The sequence below is a fragment of the Chelonia mydas genome, chromosome 11 (assembly GCF_015237465.2).
Source record: "Chelonia mydas isolate rCheMyd1 chromosome 11, rCheMyd1.pri.v2, whole genome shotgun sequence".
NCBI classification, from domain to species: domain Eukaryota; kingdom Metazoa; phylum Chordata; order Testudines; family Cheloniidae; genus Chelonia; species Chelonia mydas.
This window is the reverse complement of record NC_051251.2, coordinates 58,520,184-58,541,174: the sequence shown is the minus strand read 5'-3', so window position 1 is coordinate 58,541,174 and position 20,991 is coordinate 58,520,184. Positions and strand designations below refer to the sequence as shown.

Below are 20,991 nucleotides of genomic sequence, written 5' to 3'. Positions count from 1 at the left end.
TAGCTTTTAGACAAGCACTTACATACTTCAACTGTTACCATCCAAACCTTGTTGTCGGCCAATTTCCTTTTTTCTCAATAAGCGCTAAGGCGAATAGTGTTGGGGTCTGGAGGAGAAGGGGATGCATGGTTGGGGGCAGGAGTTAAGGAGGGTGTTGGGTGAGGCACAGGATGGTGTTGAGACAGACTTTCGGTAGGATCCATGTGGAGAGTCACGAATTAGGAGCCTGGTATAGGGGATCCAGCAGGAGGTGTTATGGGAGGGGAACCTGTTTGGGGAGTTAATGAGTGTCATCGAGATATTTGCAGGCTGCGTGCAGAGGCAGGAGTGTATAGGCCAGTGAACCCCAGGCCCTGGAGTTTCTCTGTTCTGAAGGAATCCTTTTTGACACTGGTTGGGAATTCCACGGCAAAATGAGGCCTGTCACACAGTGTGCAAGATTTTCCCCTGTGCTGAGGAGGAAGGGGGATGTGTGTGTTGGGTGCAACTTCTAGAATCTCACTTTGACCCCTCACAAATCGAGACATCCAGAATTAGTGGCCATGTCGGAAAAGGTGGGCTGTTTTTGGACTTCTAAAGCCAATCTTCTGGTGGATTGTTTCTGTGCATTTCTTTGACGTTATTAATATCTGCTGCTGGATTCAGACTTTGGAGCGGGGGGTTGTCCTCTCGGTGCACAGAACAGAATTTGCACTAATATTATAACAAATGACCCGGGGAACTGTTCTGTTGTATGTCCTATACACAAGTAATAGCTGGCTGACTACTTCTGCAGCTCACCCGGTAGGGGCCTATGCTTTTGATGGAAGAGGAGCTGAGTTCCATCATCACAGTTGCCAAGAAGTTTCTAGACACCATACTGCCAATGAAATTACAAGAGGACCAAGGATTTGTTACAATACAAATGCCAGTTGGCTGCATGACCCGTTCAGTTATATGTCTGAGAAAGATGAGGGGATTCCCTTCCCCGCTCTGTGTTTGTGATGGATTTTCTGTATAACCAGTGCGGAGTAGCTGTACACGGATATGCTAACAGACTCTTATCTGTAGTGATGCTCTGATTATTGCTCTCTGGTTAGGTATAAGTAGGGTACATCCTGCTACAAGAACACTAACCAGTGGCATTCTGTTTGTAGAGAGATTACTGTGGTGTTCACTATAGAAGCAAATGTGACTGAATATACCGTGTTGGCATGTCAGCCTCTTGTGACTGGCTACCTGGGATCCCACTCCCTGTCAGTAATGAGTCTTCCTATTGCGCTCTGATGCTGCACCACCATGGCCCACCTTTCAGACCTGCTTGTGCTGTCGAACCCAGGATAGACCTTGGGCTACTTCAAACCTGGCAGCATTTGACCATTCTCACATCGAGCTTGGGCTGTTCCTATAGCAGAACAATTGATTTTGAGGAAGCGTGGAGTGGAAGGTCTTTGCCTGCTTAGACCGGTCCAGACGGATTTCTGTGTTTCTCATCATCCCTGCTGTCTTGTGTCCTGCCATTGTGTAAAACGACTGATTCTGCCTGGGTACAGCAAGTGAATTACTACCTGGTACTCCTTTTCCCCCCAGAAAAGCAACCTGATGGAACTGGAGAAAAACATTCAACAGAAAATCTCGGCAGTTGAATTAAAACACCAGCTCAATATCACTTCCTTGACGGATGAAAATGCCATTCTGAGGTAGGAACGAATTCTACATATTTCAGCCCAGATAGCTTCAACTAGCAGCACCCACCTATGTGAGCATTTACTAGTTCACGCTTTTTAATCATTCTTTCTTACACTATGAGGCTTTGTCAGTTCTTTCATTCGCAGTAACAGCTGATTTTATATCCAAACATTCTCATGCAAGTGCCATCTGCCAAGCAGTTTCAGCAGAGCTGCACTGCCCAGATGATATATGCATTCCCCCTGCTCAAACTTTGGTGCCTTAGAAAAGCCCCACAAGAAGCTTAGACAGCCTGTCAGCTTCCAGAACATGGGCTTTGCAATCAGGACAGCTGCATGCAATTCAGCTTCTGTCTTCTTCATTTTAGTGAGTAGGGCTGCCTTTATTTCCCCCTGTCATGGGTCTCTAGGACCTTCAAGGCAGGCCAGCTCAGTAGCTGAGCCATATGGATAGACAGCCCATTCTGTGAGGACAGTGAGTGACAATTTAGTCCACATTGTCCTCTCTCTGTGCAGCATTACATCTGCAACCCTGTAGCCTTGTAGCAGCCTAAAGGAGGTGACTGACTGTCCCAGTTTCACGAGGACTAGCTCAAATATTTTTTTAGATAATGTCGTGGTGTCACAGGAACTTCATTCAGGACACCTGAAAATGTCCCAGTTTTTATTTAATCAATCAAATATTTGGTTTATTTATAACAACAAAATGTTTAAGACACAAGATTATGGAGCAGAATGTGCTCGGTTTCTGCAGGGCAGTCTGTTCTTGGTAATGTGTTTGAGGAAAAGAACAGTTTCTACGCATCTGAGCTCTCAACAGAGAGAATGTTAATTATACTTGTTCGGTGTTTCATAATAAACCCATTCTGACACAGAGGTACTGGAAAAATCCTCCCCTCCAAGCAATATGCATATCAGTGAGGCAGAGGCTGGCAGTAGCAATGCCAGTCACATTTTTAAGAGTGCACTTTTTTCATGTGACATCATTATGCAAACCCTATCAGAAGTATCCCAGTCCTTTAAAATAATGATCACCTACAGCATAGGAGGCGCAGGAAGTGAAACTAACCAGTCTGGTTTCACTAAGGTGAATGAAGTGTAAAGAAAAAACAAATGGAGATGACAAGGTTAGAGCGTTTAAAACACATTTTTTCGTTCTAATAGATAAGATGGTGTTAACATAGAAAAAAAATGTCTCTCTCTTTTGGAAGGAGGGGAGGAATTGTTTTCCATTCTTGGTCATTAAATCTCTGTTCCCTTCTTGACGCTACCACTGTCCCAGTTTACTAGAATTGATAAAGGGAGAGGATGCTGTGAATTGCTGGCCTTCCACTGTTCGGTTTGGTGGCTTCATTTTAACTCATCAATGATCATTCTCATTGCTTACTGTGGAACATGGCACTCAAGTTCCACAATAACCAAGATGAATGTGCCGCTGGGCCAAGATTTAAGCATGTTAATGTATTGTTTACTAAAGATCAGGACTTAAGTTACAATGGAAATAGAGCTTCCGCTTGTGTCTCGGAAAGGAAAACCACGTGTGGAGGCTGTGTGGGAGCTGAGCATGCTTCCTATTGTGTGAGTGTTTGTCCCCAGATCTATTAGTAAACTGATCATAACTGAGTCTGCTGAAGTCAATGGAGTTGCACCTGCTTATCTGGCAGGCTTTAAATTCTGTAGCCTGTGTAGTAACTGTAGCCAATGCTTTAGTTTATTCATTGATGTTATGATTAACGTGTGTCATATTTAATCACTGTAAGCTAAATAGAGTTAAAATGTAGGATTATAGAAGTATGAGACTCATCAGTATGTGGAAAGGATAATCGTGTATTCGGTATCTAAGTAGGGCTGAAACCCAAGGCCTACAGGCTGAGGCCTGTAAATTTTTAGCTTAGCCATACTAGGCAACAGAGTTAAGAAATGCTAATATAAGTGACCAAAGAATAACCTGATGCCATAAGATTATGGGAAAAGATGTACCAATGGGTGATACTTGCAAAAAATTAATAGAGTAATTTTTTGCTTACAAGATAGTCAGTAGTTACATTTTTCTAACAGATGCCCTAACTGCAGGGTGCACAATGTGCGTAAATGCTAATGAGTTATAGACAGAATCACATTATAAAAGAGGGTGCCCAGAATGGGAAAATTGAGCTCGCTATGGGAAACTCCAGCGGGAACCATCCCTCTACTGATGATCAATCAGATCCTAACACTATTGTTAAGGATGTGAGTAAAACTATATTTGTAACTTGTGTATATCTATACAGAATTTCTATATGCTTGAGTAATCATAACTTTAACTGTAACTTTAATAAAACTGGTAACACAGACTAGACCGTGTACTTGTGAATGTATGTGGTCACTACCCTTGGTCTTTGTGTTCCTAGAGACTCTAAATCTGAAGCAAGCAGCAGAGCTGATTTTCACTCTGTTAAGCTTGAAGCTCTAGCCACCAGAGCAGAACCCATGGTGGTGTAACACCACATTAAAAAATTCACTTTCAGTAAAATAAAAGGCTACGTAACAGAGGCAGATGTGAGTAGATACTCTACTATCCCTTTTGTAACACTTCCCCTTCCTATTCCCACAGACGCAAACTGATCACAAAGAGTGAAGAAGCATATAATGAAAGAGTCCGGCGAAAGAGTCATATAATGAAAGAGTCCAGCGAAAGAGTCCGGCAAAAGAGTCAGTTATCAGTATTGCTCTAATGGGAATGTGACCTTGTTACTAAGGGAAACTTGCTGATGATGGTAAATCCAAATGTAGCAATATGTTCAAGTTTATTTTCCATTTCTGTAGGCAATGCCAAATCTGCAGTCCCTCACTCTTCCAAATCAATCAATCATATTCAAGGTGTCCTATTTTTGTCCTGTCATTTCCATTTTGCTTTGTTTCGAGAGAGAGCGATGGATGCTGGCCCCAAGTATGTGTGCTGCACTATGATGCTCAGCTGACTCCTACCTCTGCTCAAGCTCGCTCTTACCAGGACAGGCTGGTGTGGTGTAGATGAATGGGTGCTCAGAGGCTAATGTTTTTATCCCTCTTGCTAATCATTACTATAGTAGCATATAACTATTGTAAATAGGGATGCTGCTCCTCCCAGGCAGTCAGACTTCTAGTCAGAGTCCTTCCTACACTTGGCTGAGGCTGTATGGAATGGACAGCTAACTTTGCTATCACTGGCAACCAGTCTTTACCTTGTAATAGCATCAAAGCTCATAAGCCCAGCAGCGCTTGGAGTCCCGTCTACCAAGGGAGGTGTTGCAAGAAGTGAGTGTGGTGATTGTGTCTATTTGGCATTCTTCTGTGCTCTGGTACTAGAAGTAGGATTTGAAAACCAGTGAGGTAAGTAAATTTTTGTCCCCTGGCTGCCCAACCACTTCAGGCTTCCATAGGGTTGCACCTTCACAACTGACTTAATTCTTAAGCTGCTAAAAGCAGACGCTCTGAAAGATGGATAACAGAGGCTCTTGCTGCCACTGTCTGACTGGCTCTACTGGAGAGCAGTGTGTGGAAGCGGAGAGTTAGATTTATTGAGAACAGAAGCTGAATAAGTCTAATGGACACTTTATTAAAAAAAGAAGTTACTATTAACCTGCCTCACCATCAGTGCTTTGAAAAGGCACTTCTGGTGTAAGCCCTTGCCATATACTTTCAATTTTTTTCTTCAATCTATCCTGTTGGACTAAAATTTGTATAATTATTTTCAGGGAGAGAAAATTTTCTGAAACTTACTTTTTACTTTTGTACAAGCTGATCATAAACTACACGTGTGCACAACCCTAAACTTGATTCTAAGTTAGTCAGTATCTTGTTTTCCAAATTTGGTAGATAGTTCTCCCTGAAAAATACATCATTTGAAAAAGTGCCTCTACATTAATACCTGCTATCATCTACAGCAGTGTTTCTCAACCTTTCTGATACCAGGGACTGGCCGCCTCCCTTCCTAAACTGCGTCAGGGAGATATCAGGGACTGGTGCTGGTCCACGGACCGGTCACTGAGAAACACTGATCTACAGGCACTGGTGAGAGCATTGAGCTGTCCAGCAACCTGGCTGTACTCACAATTCTGGCAGACTACAAAAAGTGAACACTTCTAATGAAATAGCCTGCTCTCTGGAAAGCTACATTTCAAAAAAAGGTATGTTTGTTCCCACCCTGAGAGCACATACTGAAAGCTGTAATTTTGTAACAAACAAAAGCCCAGAACTGACGCAGACTTTCCCATAGCAGATTTCAAGTTAGGGTGACTACAGTTCCCTGTTCAATTGATGGGGAAGATGAGTTTTTTCCTGAGTGTGAAACTGGGCTGTGGCATCTGCTTCCCTTGGTTCAGCCTGTCATTCTTCCTGCTCACCTCCCGGTTTACGGCTGTCAGGATCGAGAGAATATCCTCTCCTCTGCCAAAAAATGAGAATCTCAGCATTAGCAACAGCAAAGGGGTTCACCTTACCTGCTGTCCACTAACACCTTTTGATTGCTTAAAGATGCTACTACATTATCCCATATCAAAGCCAGCAGTGCTCGCTCTGTGTAACGACCAAATAATGGATTTACCTTTATTATGCTACACTGAACAACTTACAGTGCCTGATCTGTAATTGCTGTCTTCTAAAAAAGTGAGTTGGACCCTATTCAGGTCTTTCTCTTTCTATGTATGTAGGAGCAGTGTGTGCGTTAGATTCTCTCTATTATTTTATACAGAGCGAGATCTGTGTGTACAAATACATGGATGTGTAGGAACATGCTCCTATCCCCACCTCCATACAGATATTCACAGATACCTGAATGGGATGCAACTCCCTTATATAGGAGACCGTAATTACAGATCAGTTGTAATAGGATTTTATATTCTACATGTGTGTCACTGCTTCATCCTCAGATTTACACAACACCTGTATCAATGAGGGTTGTGGGATATCTGCCTACAATCACTCCAGGTGAGGCAGATGTGTGCAGAGAACACCCAAGCACCCCACTAATTGCACCACTTGTATAAAGCCTTGTCTACACAAGAAGCTAGCACTGGTTTAATTTGTCAGTTTAAAAACTGATGTAGGTAAGGGTATCTGCAGAGCTATTTAACTAAATCACAGCTTAAATTCAACAGGTGCAATTTTGTACAGACAAGGTGTAAAGCTAAGAATGAAGAGGTGACAAAATGTATGTACATACACAAATCAGTGTTAAAGCTTTTATGAATAAGATAGCTGTAGCTATAGGAGATTGAAATAAGTTGTACTAACCGTGGACAGCTCTTCTCCAAGTGCTCGCACAGTGATTGTATATACCAAGTGCCCTGGGTTGTGCTTCTGTAGGACACAAAATCCTTCATGGTGGCCATTCCAAGCAGGAAGTCTGCCTCATCTGGAATGCACTCCAGCTGAAATCTTGCATCTGCCTCTACAGAAGAATCCAGCTCTGTAGAATCTGTTTCTATATGTACCCCTTTCTGGAATGTGTCCCCTTGGCAGGCCTGAATGAAGAACACTTTTGGTTTTCCAGCAAGTGAGGGGCAGTTCATGCCAGTAAAAGAAGTGGTTAGTTCCTGGATAGATGTTTCCTGCCCATCAGTACCAAATACGATGCCTTTATCACCATGGGAGAGGATGCAGCAAACAAAGCAGTCCCGGTCCTGGTGGTCCATGCTCCTGTACAAGTGCACTGTGTGACGGATTTCCTGTGCAGTGAGGTTTTTGTGCTCTGCTATCTCAAAGTGAAGTTTGGTAAAGACCTTTTTCAAAGCCGCTGGAAAGTAAACAGAAGGGGCAATGGGGGGGGAGACATTTTGTAACTTTTACTAAATAAATTAATCAGTCACTAAAGAGAATTAGGCTCATGCTTTTTTCCCCCACCCTTATACATTTAATTCCACCTCCCCACCCCAATTACTTATGTTTTCAGACTGGGAATTTATCTCAGCTACCACAGCAATGAGCAGGAGAGAGGAAAAGAAGGATCTAAGGGCCTGAACAGCAGTGATCTAATATTGTCAATATTTTCATTAACAACTTGCATGATACAGGAGAGAGCATACTTACAAAATTTGCAAATAACATCTTTCTTGAAGTGTGGTGCCCAGAACTGGACACAGTGCTCCAGCTGAAACCCTACCAGAACAGAACAATCACCTCCTATGTCTTATCTACAACCTTCCTGCTAATACATCCCAGAATGACATTTGCTTTTTTTCCCCAATAGCATCACATTGTTGACTCATTAAATTTGTGATGCAGTATAATCCCCAGATCTCCTTCTATATTACGGCTGCCTAGCCAATTATTCCCCATTTTGTATTTAGGCATTGGATTTTGCCTTCGTAAGTGCACTTGACATTATTGAATTTCATCTTACTGATTCTAAAACAATTCTACATTTTATCAAGATCATTGTGAATTCTAATCCTGTCCTCCAAAGTGCTGGCAACCCCTCCTAGCTTGGTGTCAGCCACAGATTTTACAGTAGTACTCTCTATTCCATCATCCAACTTGTTAATGAAAATATTAAATAGTACTAGATCCAGGACAGACCACTGTGGAACCCCACCTGATATATCCCATCTCAGTTTGACAGTGAATGCTGTGATAACTAGTTAAATAAATTTCATACAGTAGGCCAGACCTCTTCCCCTCTCTCATATTACTCCAATTTCCCTGGAGTTTATAGATATGCAAACTGTATCTGAATTTTTCTAGTCCTTGCTGTACCTGCATCGGCATCTGTTCCGTTCCGGTCTTTTATGTTTTGAAGTTTAGGCACCTCTGATCTTGCTTTTGTAAAGTCATGATTGTTCAGGATCAGGCAGATTCCACGGGGCTGGCTGCTCATTTTGTACATGTCAAGCTGTTCGGGAAAACAGATGAACAACAACCCACAACCTGCATTGCAGCAACCAGTCATTCACGTTTCATATACTCCTGCTGCACGTTGAATGGGTTCAGCCTAATGCCCAGTTCCAGTGCACAGCAGCTGAAGAGCTGCACTAATGGGGAGCCAACGATTCTGCCTACACCAGCGTCTCTTGTTGCAGGCTCTGTGCCACCTGCTTCCCTCCTTGGTGTAGGGGGTGTGCTGAGGCCAGGATGCTCCATCAGCTACTTAGTCACCATGGCTGCAAGTGTCATAACTTAGGGGCATTGGGGGGGTCTCTCTTCCGCCAACCTCAACCACCACCTTCTCTCCTCACGTTCTTGCTCCATCTCACCTATCCTTATCCTCACACAAACCGCTCCTTCCCCGCTGTCTGATGTACAGGCCTCACCATCCCCCTCAGTTACTCCTCCAAACATTCCCTCACTGCTCACTTCACACCCATTCTTCATCCTGACCATTGTCTCCCTTGTTTTTCAGTCTGATTGCTTTTGCTTGTACCTGCCCATTTCCCTCCCCTCAGCCTTTCCCTGACTCTGCTCTTCTCCACTTTACATTTAATTTTTTCCACCCTATAAATCTCTCCCCCACCTTGCTCCTTGCTCCCACTCTCTCTGTCCAATTCAGTCTCCTGCCATCCACATTCTCCTAGATTCTCTCCCCACCTCCTGTGAGATCTCACCCTTGGATCTCTCCCCACCATCCCTTAGTATCTTCCCCCATTAGAGCCACTCCCGATACTCCTTCTCCTCAATCATATCCTGCATGCCCCTGACTCTCCCCCATCACACAGCTCCCTTCTGCTCCAGCATCCAGGCCCTTCCCCACTCTACTGCATTACATCCCCCTCTGCCTTAATTCTGCCTCCAGCACCTTCCATGGCCACCTCCTGACAACGTTCACCCCCTGTTCTACATGCAGCCCAACCCCTTCCTGCTCCCCTCACACGGCTGTGTCTCGTGATCTTCACTCTCACACCTATGCTCTCCCTTTCCCCCAGTACTCCTAAGCCTTCCTGCCTCGGCCAGGGACCCCCAGCAGGGGGACAGGCAGAGACAGGGCTATTTGGCCAAGAGCAGAAGGGAGTGTTAGTGCCCTCTGCTGTCCAGAAGTGGAACTGCAGGGTTTACAGCTAAAGGAGAAATTTTATTACCTGAATTTTTTTCTCTGTTAGCAGCTTCTCTCCTCATTCATTACTCAAAGCTCATGCCCCTGCCTATGGCATTTGGGGGTGATCCAGTGTTATTTCTGGAGGCTCCAGGGCTAGGCTGAGGTGCCACCCTTCAGCTTTGGACACCCCGTTGCAAGCCCCAGCAAAGCTCTTTGCCTCCCCATCTCCTCAGGGTATTTCTGGTAAGCGTCAGGGACAGGTCCTGGGCTTCTGTGAATTTTTTATTCCCTGCAACTTGTCCCTGACTTTTACTAAAAATACCCATGATACGATTAAGGTTGAGAATCCCCCAATTCACAGCCAGAGGAAGGGGAGCTGTGTAGGAGCCCCCACACACCTGGCAGGGACTGGATCCTCTCAGGGTTTTTTCCCCTTCCAGCCCAGCTCTGTTGCAGGGATTACCCCTGGCACCGGCCCAATAGCTTCCTCCTTGTTCTTATACTCTCCCGCAGAAGCGCCTCACCGAACATTTCTGCATTGGAGTTGTGCCTCCTGAGGGCAGGGTGGGGCCTGGGCCCTAGCAGCGCAAGGGTCAGATGGGTGGGACCGGGCAGGGCATACCCCCCCTGCTGTAGAGCCTGCAAATGCTTTTTCAGAGAGAGGGCCACTGCTTAGATTTAAAACTGGGTGTTTATAGGACAGCTTTGCCCTGCCAGATCAGGGGCAGAGGACTCCAGGAGGGAGGCAAGGTGGCTGAAACCACCACACTGCCGTTCACTAGATCCAGGGGCAGAGGAGGAGGAAGATTAGAAGTTACAACTGCACAAAAATGAAAACAATTTTTTTTAAATAAAATAAAATTGACAGGAGAAACTGATCCACCACCATGTTCCACCTGAGACTGGCGCCCTGAGCTGAAGGACGGAGACCAGTCCTGGAGCCTCCAGCAACAACAATGCACCACCTCCACAGGTAAGGTCACCCGTGAGTAACAAATGAGGAGAGACACCAGTGCAAGAGCAGCTCCTGTATGGTGCCTGGAGAGGCTGATAGTGAAGTAGAGAAACAAGGCCTTATGGAGCTGCCATCACTGCAAAACTCTAGCATTCTGTTCTTATAATGAATGGCAATATTTGGAAGCATCAAATGGGCTGGGGGTCAGGATGAGATATTTAGCATCTAGCAGGACAGCCGCAGATCAAAATATTCATCTTTGTTTAAAAGAAAAACCCAACCATCCAACCCTAGCACAGAGCCACTCAGCTCTCTGGCACTGCTTATCAGTGTTAACTCACTCTGCCCTATCCTCTGTTCAAGAAATGGGCCCCTTCTAGCTACCCCGTGAAACAAAAGACTTTCTAATAACAGATGCTGAAGCTTAATAACTGTGCCACATTCTGCCTGTGCCCCAACTGACATGGCTTAAGAAGAACAAATATCCCATAAGTGACATGTTTCCACCTCATAGACAGCCTCTCTGCACAGACCAAACAAAACTCACATCAAAATTTCCAGCTCATGCCAATCATTGAAAGGCTACCCTCTGTTGCCACAAGCTTGTAGGGTTTTGTTTTCATAAACAGACAGATCTGTCTGCTGCTTGATACTCTCACTGCCCACCATCTGCCCAACACAACAATATCCCACATACAGCCAGATCCCATAAAGTAACTTTTAATCCTGATTTACCTGCTGGATTTCTCCATGGATGCCTGGAGAATCCGATGCAGTCTGAGATGGCCAAAGGCTGTCCTGGACTAAAATAATCCAGAAAGAGACAATGAGGCATAGAACTAGGTAAAGCACAATATTTTATCATCTGGGAAAGCTGGGAAATTGTTACTTTAAAAGGTCCACTAGTCTGCTCTTGAGACACGTGTTTAATGGCCGTTAGCAGCAATGCAAGTACAATGAGTAAATGCTATCCCCTGGCTTCAGTAAGGTGTGTGGGGGTTGCAAAAAGTGTTGTTTCAGAGTAGCTGAACTGGAGTAAAATGACACAGGAATTGATCCTGTGCCAACTGGGGGGAAAAAAAAATACAAAACTGCTCAATGAATTCACTGGGAGCAGGAGCAGGCCCCTAACGCTTTGCTTCTTGTATATCAAGGTACGCTGCTAGGATAATAGCTTTTTATCTAATTGGTTTTTCATCCACTCTCACAACTGTGCTGACAAGCCAAATACTGAACTGGTAAAGCTATTTGTCCAATAGGAATTTCAACTGCCCTATCTACTGTACTGACAAAAGCCAAATACTGTACAGATAAAGCATGAATTTTCTATGCCTCAAGAATGGCTGAAATCACTTACAAACTTGTAAGTGAGTGGCTTTAAACTTGTAAGTGCTTTCACCATGCCTCAAGAATGGCTCCCGAGTCCTTTCCTATTTTGGTGCATAATGGTGAAAGCACTTTTAAAGTGCTTGTAAGTGAGTAGCTTTAAAATCACATGGCCTTTCTGCACAGATCCTGACTACTGTATCCATAGTACCCCCTCCCTTTCTGGCAAACACCAGTTTACCTCTATGATATCAGCCCACTTGCCCAAGTTTGTTGATGTATGAAATATTAAAATCTCCCTGCCTCCAGGAATGGATTTTGGAAGTTTCAGTGTGCCACCACCAAAAAAATGTATAGAGTGAAAAATAATATCTCCCTGGCAGCTAGTGTTCTTCAGCTATAGATCACAAAATACTTTTTTAAAAGGAGATCATTATCATTATCCCCCACTTTACAGAGTTGCCCAAGGTCAAACAGCAGGCCACAGGCAGAGCTGGTATTAGAACAGAGATCACTCAAGTCCCAGTACAGTGCTCTATCCACTAGGCCACATAGTTGGCTGGGGAGGTAAAGACTTCTTAGAGTCCTTAACAAGATACACTGGTATTAAATAGATCATTTCTTTCCTTGCACTCCTTGGGGCCCAGAGCCTGCATCAGTATCTGATCATATACAGTCCCTGCAACTGTGCAGCATCTTAGTGAAGTCAATGAGACAGCACATGGATCTATGTTCATTGGGCCTGAGGCAGGACTACAGCCTGCACGTAAAATAAAATACCTGCTAGAGACAGTAGGCATCTCTGATACTCCTTGTCTATTCATTGCAATAAAGAGCTTTTTTTTTTTTTTTAAATCTCACTAGAGTAACTATGAAAAATAAGGGGCTTTAAAACAGTGCGTTTGGTTAGACATGGTCAAATACACCTCTACCCTGATATAACACTGTCCTCAGGAGCAAAAAAATCTTACTGCGTTATAGGTGAAACCACTTTATATTGAACTTGCTTTGATCCACCAGAGCGCGCAGCCCCGCCCCCCCGAGCGTTATATCCGCGTTATATCCGAATTCGTGTTATATCGGGTCATGTTATATTGGAGTAGAGGTGTAAATAGAGCTCACTATATATAAAGGTGAGACAAGACAAGTAGATGGATTAAAAAGAATGTGATGGATGTGGGAAAAAGAGGTGAAAATGCATTAAGAAAGTTCTAAATGGTATCTCTTTGGAAGCTAATCTGTGTCAGTTACCTTCAGAGACTCCTGTTTGGCCTCCATGTCCTTCTGTGATGTACATTTCCACTGCATACGAAAGAAATCCATTGTTTAGCTATAGATGCTTAGCACATTAAACTGATGTGTCAATTCAAAAGTAACTGATGTGGAAAAGGCCATTTTTACCATTTCGCTCTGATTCATACTCTTCAATTTTCTTCAGAAGGCTTTTGTCAATTTTCTCACAAATAGTCTTGAGGGTTTCTAGGTTTTCTTCTGCCAGTAGTCCCTTCTTCTCCATCTCAATGAAAACATTGATCAGTGTCTGGGCAATTAGAAAGTCAATTTCCTGTTAGAGATAGAATTTACTTTCCCTCCACATTCTCCAGTCTACTATCTCTATCTTATCTATATAGATTATAAGCTCTTCAGGGCAGAGAACTGTCTACTACTTACTTTGTTTATACAGTATCTAGCACAATAGGTCCGCAGTCTGGACACTGCAGTAATAAATATGAGTAATAATAATGAAGCAAATAAGCTATCTAGTCCTTAGCTAGAAATATTCCTTACTGGAGGTGGGGGTAAGGGAAGTGGTGTTAAGATTTGGAAACGTAGGGTGGCCATTCCCGAAGAAGTCCTGGTCTCCCACTACACCTTAAACAACTTCTGGATCCGCTAAAAGCAATGAAACAATTCTTACTATCTCATTGTCCAGCTTGCACTTTGGAAGCTCTTTCATCAGAAGAAACTTCAAAGATTTCAACTCATCTGTTGTTATGTTTTCTGAGAGCTGGAAGAGCAGGTACCTGGTGGGAAAACAGGGAGTTGCTTCGCTCAGTATGAAGGAGTTGGTATCCTAGCTTAATTTAATATTGTGCTGGCAAACTACTGAGAGCTCACTTGAAGCATACATGGCACAAAATGTGAAAATTGTATGATATACACACACACAAAATTGTGTTTTTTCCACACAGACACAAATGTTAACACAAAGGAAATTGATTTTTTTTAACTTCACTTGGTCCCAGGACAACATAGAATTCAAACATGGTTCTTTTTATGCAGCCAAAATGAGTTAGTTTTTAAAAACTAAGTTGAGCTGCCCAACTAAAACCCAATATGGGCTGATGGCTTTTACAGTTCAGTTATTAGTCAATGCTTTTTCTCAGTTTTCATCACTTACCAGTAACTCCCCAAGTTCCTAACCTGCTATAGTCTATGATAAATACACTGAGACATAGCAGATCAGTTTACAGCAGTCATATTTATACTGGCAGGTGAAAGCCCCCAGAGATGCTTTGTTCCAGGTCTATCTTACAGCCAGCATCAAGACCCTCAATGGGGCTGAAAAACCTCAAACTGGGACCATTCACATTTGAGCTGTGAGGTGTGTGTATGCATGTATTTTAATCGAATTCATAGAACAAAATCCAAAGTTTGTCCTGCAGCACTGCAGAGACAATGTAACTTGCAGATGCACCAAAAACAAGTATGGATCTCTAAACATCTGGGATCGTTAAACAGCTTTACAGGATGCCACTGAACTACTGACAGGCAACGTTAAAGGCAGATACTGGTAGAGGAGGGCATCCGCCTTTACTGAAGTCTCAGGACAGAAGCACACACATTGGTGAGAGGAAAGGGAATGGAAAGAAGGATGGATTTGCATTGTGTGCAGGTTATCTCAGACCGCACCCAGGGACTACCGTACAGCAGCCTCCGCTCAGTCAATGAGCAATAAGGATGGATGGCAAACTCAAAACCAGAGCTGGGCAGAAGTCATGTGGGGGCCTTTAAGGAATGGTGCTTTTCACTGTCTGAAAAGGTAGTCTGAAATGCAGTCTAATATCAGTATGGGAGGCAGACAGCTGCTGTATATTCTGCGCATGATACCCTTCTCTTAGGAGCAAGCAGCTAATCTAACCCAACCGGCTCTTGAATCAGGGGTGTACTGAACTGTCCTAACTAGACAGACAATGAATACAGGACTCCTGCCTCAGTGTCCTTGTAAATCCCACCTTACAGCAGTTACTCCCCATGCTCCATATCAAGGAGAGCCATTTATATTAGCCAAGTGCACTCTCCTTAAATTCCAGCCTGCTGAGAAGAGGAATTTGTTTAATTAGGAAACAAAGATGCTGGTTTTCATTTTCAGGCTCAGGCCAGACACACCCACAACTCCAATTGAAACATTGTACAGAATTGGGCCCTAAAGTGTTTAATGTCACTTATCCAGACCAGGAGTTTGGTTTTCTGAAAATAGGATGCTCTCTAGTCTGAGCACTAATACTATGTAATCCTCCAATTTAAATAAACAGCTGCAGCCAGATCCTGAGTAAAACATGGCAGAGCTGAGAAGGCAATAGTGCAAAGATTTTTACCGCTTTTGCAGCTCTTGGTCCTAGTGCCAATTTGTGACGGCCTGGCCCCTAATATAAAGTAGAGCAGCCTCAGGGCTGCTCTATATTCTGACTGTCACCAACAGTCATTCTAGCATCTGGACACAAGGGCACGCAAGTCAAGCTCATCCAGGGATTTCCTCCCATTCTAGGAGAATCCTCAGATGGTCACTTATGCCACATGTAAATCTGCTTTGCCCTGCTAGAACAATGCAAATGCAGACTTAATGGGTCTGAGAATCTCACCGCTCCCCTGGGATGAATTACTGTTTCCAATCTACTATTTAAAGGAATGCGCAATTTACTCTCTCATTTATTATTTGCAAGTTGTTTAAGTTACATCAGTGTCAGACTCACATACATTTACTGTACATTAACATGCACATTAAGGTAGCAATTTATTTATACACATTATGCAAAGGGATTGCTTAACTGTTTTGCAGACTTAATGTGGCTCCCATTAAAATCAATGGCAAAACTTCCACTGATTTCGTTGGGAAGAGGCTGAGGCCTTCAGAGAGCACTTATAGACAAACCACAGGTACAAACCACGTGCAAATCATTAACATAATTTATACTTAATTTTTCATAAGGCATTAGATCCCCCACCAATACAATACAGAGCTACCCACCTGAACTGAGATACCTTTGCCCTCCCTGGAATTTGAAGCTCCCTCTCCATCTCCTCTCTGCTGGAGCTCAGTTTATCAGTTAGGAGGTCTATGCGGTTTATCCTGAACAGCAGCTCCTTTAAGAAGGACAGATTGTCTTCCTCCATCATGCCCTTTTCCTCGAGTGCTAGGAATAAGGCCTCAGGATCACGGATGCCTTCCTGCTTCCGCAGTGGGATGTGTTCAAGGCTTAGAAACTTCAGAGCCACCAGGTCTTCTGTGGCCAGAGCCTCACTGATGGTGTAGAGGAGCTTGTGGAAGTCCATCTTCTTCAGACAGCTGACAAAAGGTTATTTCAGTCGTAGATAAAAGGAAAGAAGGGTCGTAAGTGGCCTCTGTTTAGACTGTGAATAAGAAAACAACTGCATGGATCTGGTATGGCAGCAATTTGCAAACAGTCTCATAGTAAACTTTGTACCTATTGATATTTTTTTTAATTCGTCCCTTGGATCTGCCATGCCTTTATTCATTCTAGCATTAGGATTGCATACCAGTGGGTCATCTACCTTAGTTGAATACCTGCATCTGGCAATGGCCAATACTTGGGCTGCTGGAGAAAATGGACCCTCAAGGGCTTGACATTCTATACCCACTGAAGTCAGTGATAAATCTCAATTGACTTCGGCACAGCTCCCGGAAGCGGCTGGCATGTCTCTGCAGCCCCTAGATGCAGGGGTGATCAGGGAAGCTCCACATGCTGACTCCACAGCTCCCACTGGCCAGGAACTGCGGGGACAACATCGGCGGGCACGGGCACTGCGCAGAGCCACCTGTCCGTGCCTCCGCCTAGGAACCGGACATGCTGGCCACTTCTGGGAGCAGCGCAGAGCCAGGGTAGGCAGAGGGAACCTGCCTTAGCCCAGCTATGCCGCCGACTGGGAGCTGCCGAGGTAAGCGCTACCCAGCCAGAGCATGCAGGCCAAACCTTCTCCTGCACCCCAACCCCCAGCCGCAGGTTGGAACCTCCCCCAAATGTCCTTGCAGATCCTGAACCCCCTCCCACACCCCCAATCCCAGCCCTGAGCCCCCTCCTGCACCCTGGGCCCTAGCCCAGAGCCCCTCCTGCACCCCAAACACCTCAGCCCCACTCCGAAGCCCCTCACCCCCCCCCCTTGCACTCCAACCCCTGCCCTAGCGAGTGAAAATGCGAGAGGGTGGGGAAGAGCGGCTGGGGGGGGGGGGTTGGAGTGGCAGGGGGGCAAGGGTGTTGGGTTTTGGCCATTAGAAAGTTGGCCAGCGGGTGCCGCCCGCACTATTTCACTTCCTTTGGGGACAAGGCAGGGGAGGGCCAGGAAACGCCACCTCTGGGTGTAATCTGAAAGAGGCGCCCCCCCCCCCCCCCGGTCCCCTGACAGCATGGGCCCTGGCCCTTAGGCAGCACTTCCCCTCGGGCGCCTCTAAAGCACTTCATCGGGGGGGGGGCGGGCGGATGATCCATTATCCCCATTGTACAGCGGGGGACACTGAGGCACGGGGGCGACACGGGGCCTTGCCCCAGAAGCCGGCAGCAGCGCCAGGGTCACCAGCCTGCGCCCCCCGCTCCAGGGCTCCGGGCACTAGGCCGCGCTGAGCTGGAAGAGCCTCTCGCCAGGCCGCCGGACAACGATACCCCGCCCCGGGAGCGCCGCCCGCAGGGCCCGGAAGCCGCGCGCCCGGCCCGCCCGAGCAAGGGGGGCGCTGTCCCGCTGCAGGCCCAGGCGGGGGCGCAGCCCGCGCGCGCTCCAGCCGGCTCCACCGCCCCCCCGCCCCGCGCCTGCCCCGCCCCGCGCCTGCCCCGCCACACGCCCGCCCCGACCCGCCGGAGACGCCGCCCTCGGCCGTCTAAAAATCTCCCCCCTCAGCAGCGGGTTCAGCGCCTCACCCGCCCCACACGTTCATGCCGGCGGCGCCGCCATGCAAAATGGGGACGTTCTGCCAGCCGAGCCTCGGCAGGCCAAAAAAAAAATAAAAGGGAAGCGGCCCTGCCTTTGACCCCAAGCCCAGCCCATTGCAGGGGGGCAGGGCTTGGTTGGCAGAGAAAGACGTGACTGGGCTCAGCCCCCGGGCCCACGTGAAACACTGGCGGGGCGGTGGGAGCGGGGCGGCCCCAGCGGCTGGCCTTGCGGCTGGGTGCAGCCTGAAAGGAGGCGCGGGGTTCATCTGGCCGCACACCCCCTGCCCCGGGCTGCCCTGTGCGCTGGGTGTTTTGTTAACCTTGGCAGTAGGGGGAATGCAGAGTTCCCGCCTGGCTGGGGGCGGTGGCGCCGCTGCAGAGCTTAATTTGTGCCAAGGCTGAGCCCTGGCATCGCTCGGCCTGGCCGTTCACCTCTAGGCTTGGTAGTTTATAGCTTGAGCCCCAGCACCTCTGTCATTACCAATTAAACACTGAGCAAATGTATAGTGTGATTTTTTTTTCTTCCCCTCCTCAATAAAAAAGTATTGGTGCATTAACAAAGACGTAGGAAGTGTTTCTCGGGCATTTAAGAGCGACTATAAACCCAATAATCCTCCACTCTTCCAGAGTTACAGGGTTAAAAAATATCTGAATTTCTCATTTAAAACAACAAAGGGGGTGGGGAGGATTTAACTGCCCAAGGTTTTCAGGCCCCCATAAAGAAGCCAAGTATGTCTTTTCAGCTTGAGAAAATCAACAACAATGAAGCATTTTATCACTGAAGAACACAGTTAAAATGGAGTTGCATATCAGGTCAGTTTACAGCAAGCTGTATCCCAGTGACTCTCAAACTTTTGTACTGGTGACCCCTTTCACATAACAAGCCTCTGAGTGCGCCCCCGCCCCTTATAAATTAAAAATACTTTTAAATATATTTAACACCATTATAAATGCTGGAGGCAAAGCAAGGTTTGGGGTGGAGGCTGACAGCTTGTGACCCCCCCCCCCGTAATAACCTTGTGACCCTCCCAAGGGGTCCCAACCCCCAGTTTGAGAACCCCTACTGTACCTAGTGCTTATCAGCAACTTTTGATGAATGTCTTTCTTCTGCAGTGAAATGGATTAGACTCCATGTGCCAAACATCAAACTCCTTAGTTAGTCCTGGGGGTAGATTTAAGCATGTACTTAAAGTTAAGCACATGGCTTAAATGCTTTGCTGAATCAGAGTCCTACTCCTTACTGATGAAACCATCTATTCCATATCTTAAAGGAAAATCCCCTTATTTGATGCCTAGTGTCTTATTTCCCATATCACTATAGAAGCTTCTGTGTTGCCAAAAAAGATTAGATTGTGAGCTCTTTAGGACAGGGATCAGCTTTTCTTTCTGTAATTGTACAGCACCTAGCACCAGGGGATCCTAGGGGCCATGGTAACACAAATAATAGATGATAATAGTAATACTTTGCAGGATATAAACAAATAGATGATTTTTAGTTTGTACGGCATCCTGTGTGTCTGTACAGTACCAAGCAGATTGCTGCTACACATGTAAAATTTCTGTATTTCAGATCTTTGCACTACAAGCAGAATATTATATGCTGCTTTCCCTTAAAAATAAATTCTGCTCCTATTTTTATACAGTTGTCCTTTGTTCCTTGAAACACAAGCAATCAGTCCAGTCCTTATTCATGCACATTCCCACTGATGTCAATGAGCATTCACCAGAGTTAGTGAGAACTGGGAGAAAGACCTCATGATTTAGCTTAAAATATTAATAAAAAATATTACCCTAAGATTAATAAAAAGTACAAATATCATTTCAGAAATAGCTGGCAGTGTGTGGCTTTTTAGGCTAGAACAAAATTGCTTGTGAGCAATCTGAGAGAGGTACCTTACTAAAATGACATTCACAGGCAGCATGAGTCACCTTTGAAAGGATACCAACCGTCCTAAAGCCAGTTCCTGAGATACTTGGTACTTACGTTTTAACTACAAAGTTGTCCCACCTCACGGTGTTCGCTGCAATCAGTTCTCCAGGCTGCTTTTAAAGTTAGTGGTAATTCAGCCACCTTTTCATGTGAAGGCAAGCAGCATACACACAATTTAACTCAAGACTTCCTGGTCGCCTGGATTGCTGATGGGAAGTGTTATGCATTAAGATGCATGTTTATTCTTGTAACCACATTGCTTGAGCAGTATGTTTTAAGGGGGCGTGGCACTGGGGAGCCAGAGCCTTGTAGTGTCATTTCCTTCCCTACCCCCACCCCCAAAAGATACAGCATCCGGAAATCCTAACACGCTTGTGTGCCATTTCACCATATTTTCAAAATCATAAACAAGGGCAGTTTAGTGGTATCTGTTTTAGGGCTGTGGCACACTCAAAAGTGCACAGTTTTGGCAGCTTGTTTTAAATGTGTGCTGGTGCCATTATGGCCAGCTGCTGACTCAACAGCAGTGACATGCATAGTCCACAGGGGAGTGGCTTTTTTTCCAATAACTTTTCGTGTCTGAATGAGCTGAACAGTCTTCAGATATGTTAAGGAGTGTTATAAAGAGGACTGTGATTAGTTGTTCTACAAGTCCACTGAAGGTAGGACACGAAGTAAAGGTTTAATCTGCAGCAGATTAGCTATTATTATTATTATTATTAGCTATTTCCAATTAGCTATTAGGAAAAACTGTAAGGATAGTTAAACTCTGGAATAGGCTTCCAAGGGAGGTTGTGGAATTGCCATCTTTGGAAGTGTTTAAGAACAGATGGGAAAAACACCGGTCAGGGACAGTCTAAGACAGTAGTTCTCAACCAAGAATACATGTACCCCGGGGGCTATGCAGAGGTCTTCTAGAGGGTACATCAATTCATCTAGATATTCGCCTAGTTTTACAACAGGCT

The 20,991-nt window shown here is 45.4% G+C and overlaps 2 protein-coding genes across 6 annotated transcripts in view; one reads left to right on the top strand and one right to left on the bottom strand.

Moving 5' to 3' along the window:
- FLACC1 (flagellum associated containing coiled-coil domains 1) overlaps window positions 1-5,798 on the top strand; it is a 28,591-nt gene extending 22,793 nt beyond the window's left edge. For both annotated transcript variants that reach the window (XM_043525679.1, XM_007071856.4), the window contains 2 exons: window positions 1,570-1,679; window positions 4,261-5,798. In XM_043525679.1, the coding sequence (XP_043381614.1) occupies window positions 1,570-1,679; window positions 4,261-4,381 (231 nt within the window). In that variant the 3' untranslated portion in view covers window positions 4,382-5,798. The remainder of the gene's footprint in view (window positions 1-1,569; window positions 1,680-4,260) is intronic.
- LOC102934251 (caspase-8) lies at window positions 5,225-20,313 on the bottom strand. 4 transcript variants are annotated; one of them, XM_043525678.1, is made up of 9 exons: window positions 20,081-20,313; window positions 16,185-16,567; window positions 13,854-13,959; window positions 13,337-13,475; window positions 13,187-13,237; window positions 11,345-11,412; window positions 8,382-8,517; window positions 6,921-7,422; window positions 5,225-6,074 (listed from the first exon to the last, which is right to left on the bottom strand). In XM_043525678.1, the coding sequence occupies exons 2-9, from the start codon at window positions 16,487-16,489 to the stop codon at window positions 5,939-5,941; spliced, it is 1,443 nt and encodes a 480-aa protein (XP_043381613.1). In that variant the 5' UTR covers window positions 16,490-16,567; window positions 20,081-20,313; the 3' UTR covers window positions 5,225-5,938. The 4 variants fall into 4 exon arrangements, with proteins under 4 accessions (XP_043381613.1, XP_037768406.1, XP_037768407.1 ...); XM_037912478.2 differs by having other exon boundaries at window positions 13,337-13,499; window positions 20,081-20,283; XM_037912479.2 differs by lacking the exon at window positions 20,081-20,313 and adding an exon at window positions 18,085-18,247.
- Window positions 20,314-20,991: the final 678 nt, after the last annotated feature.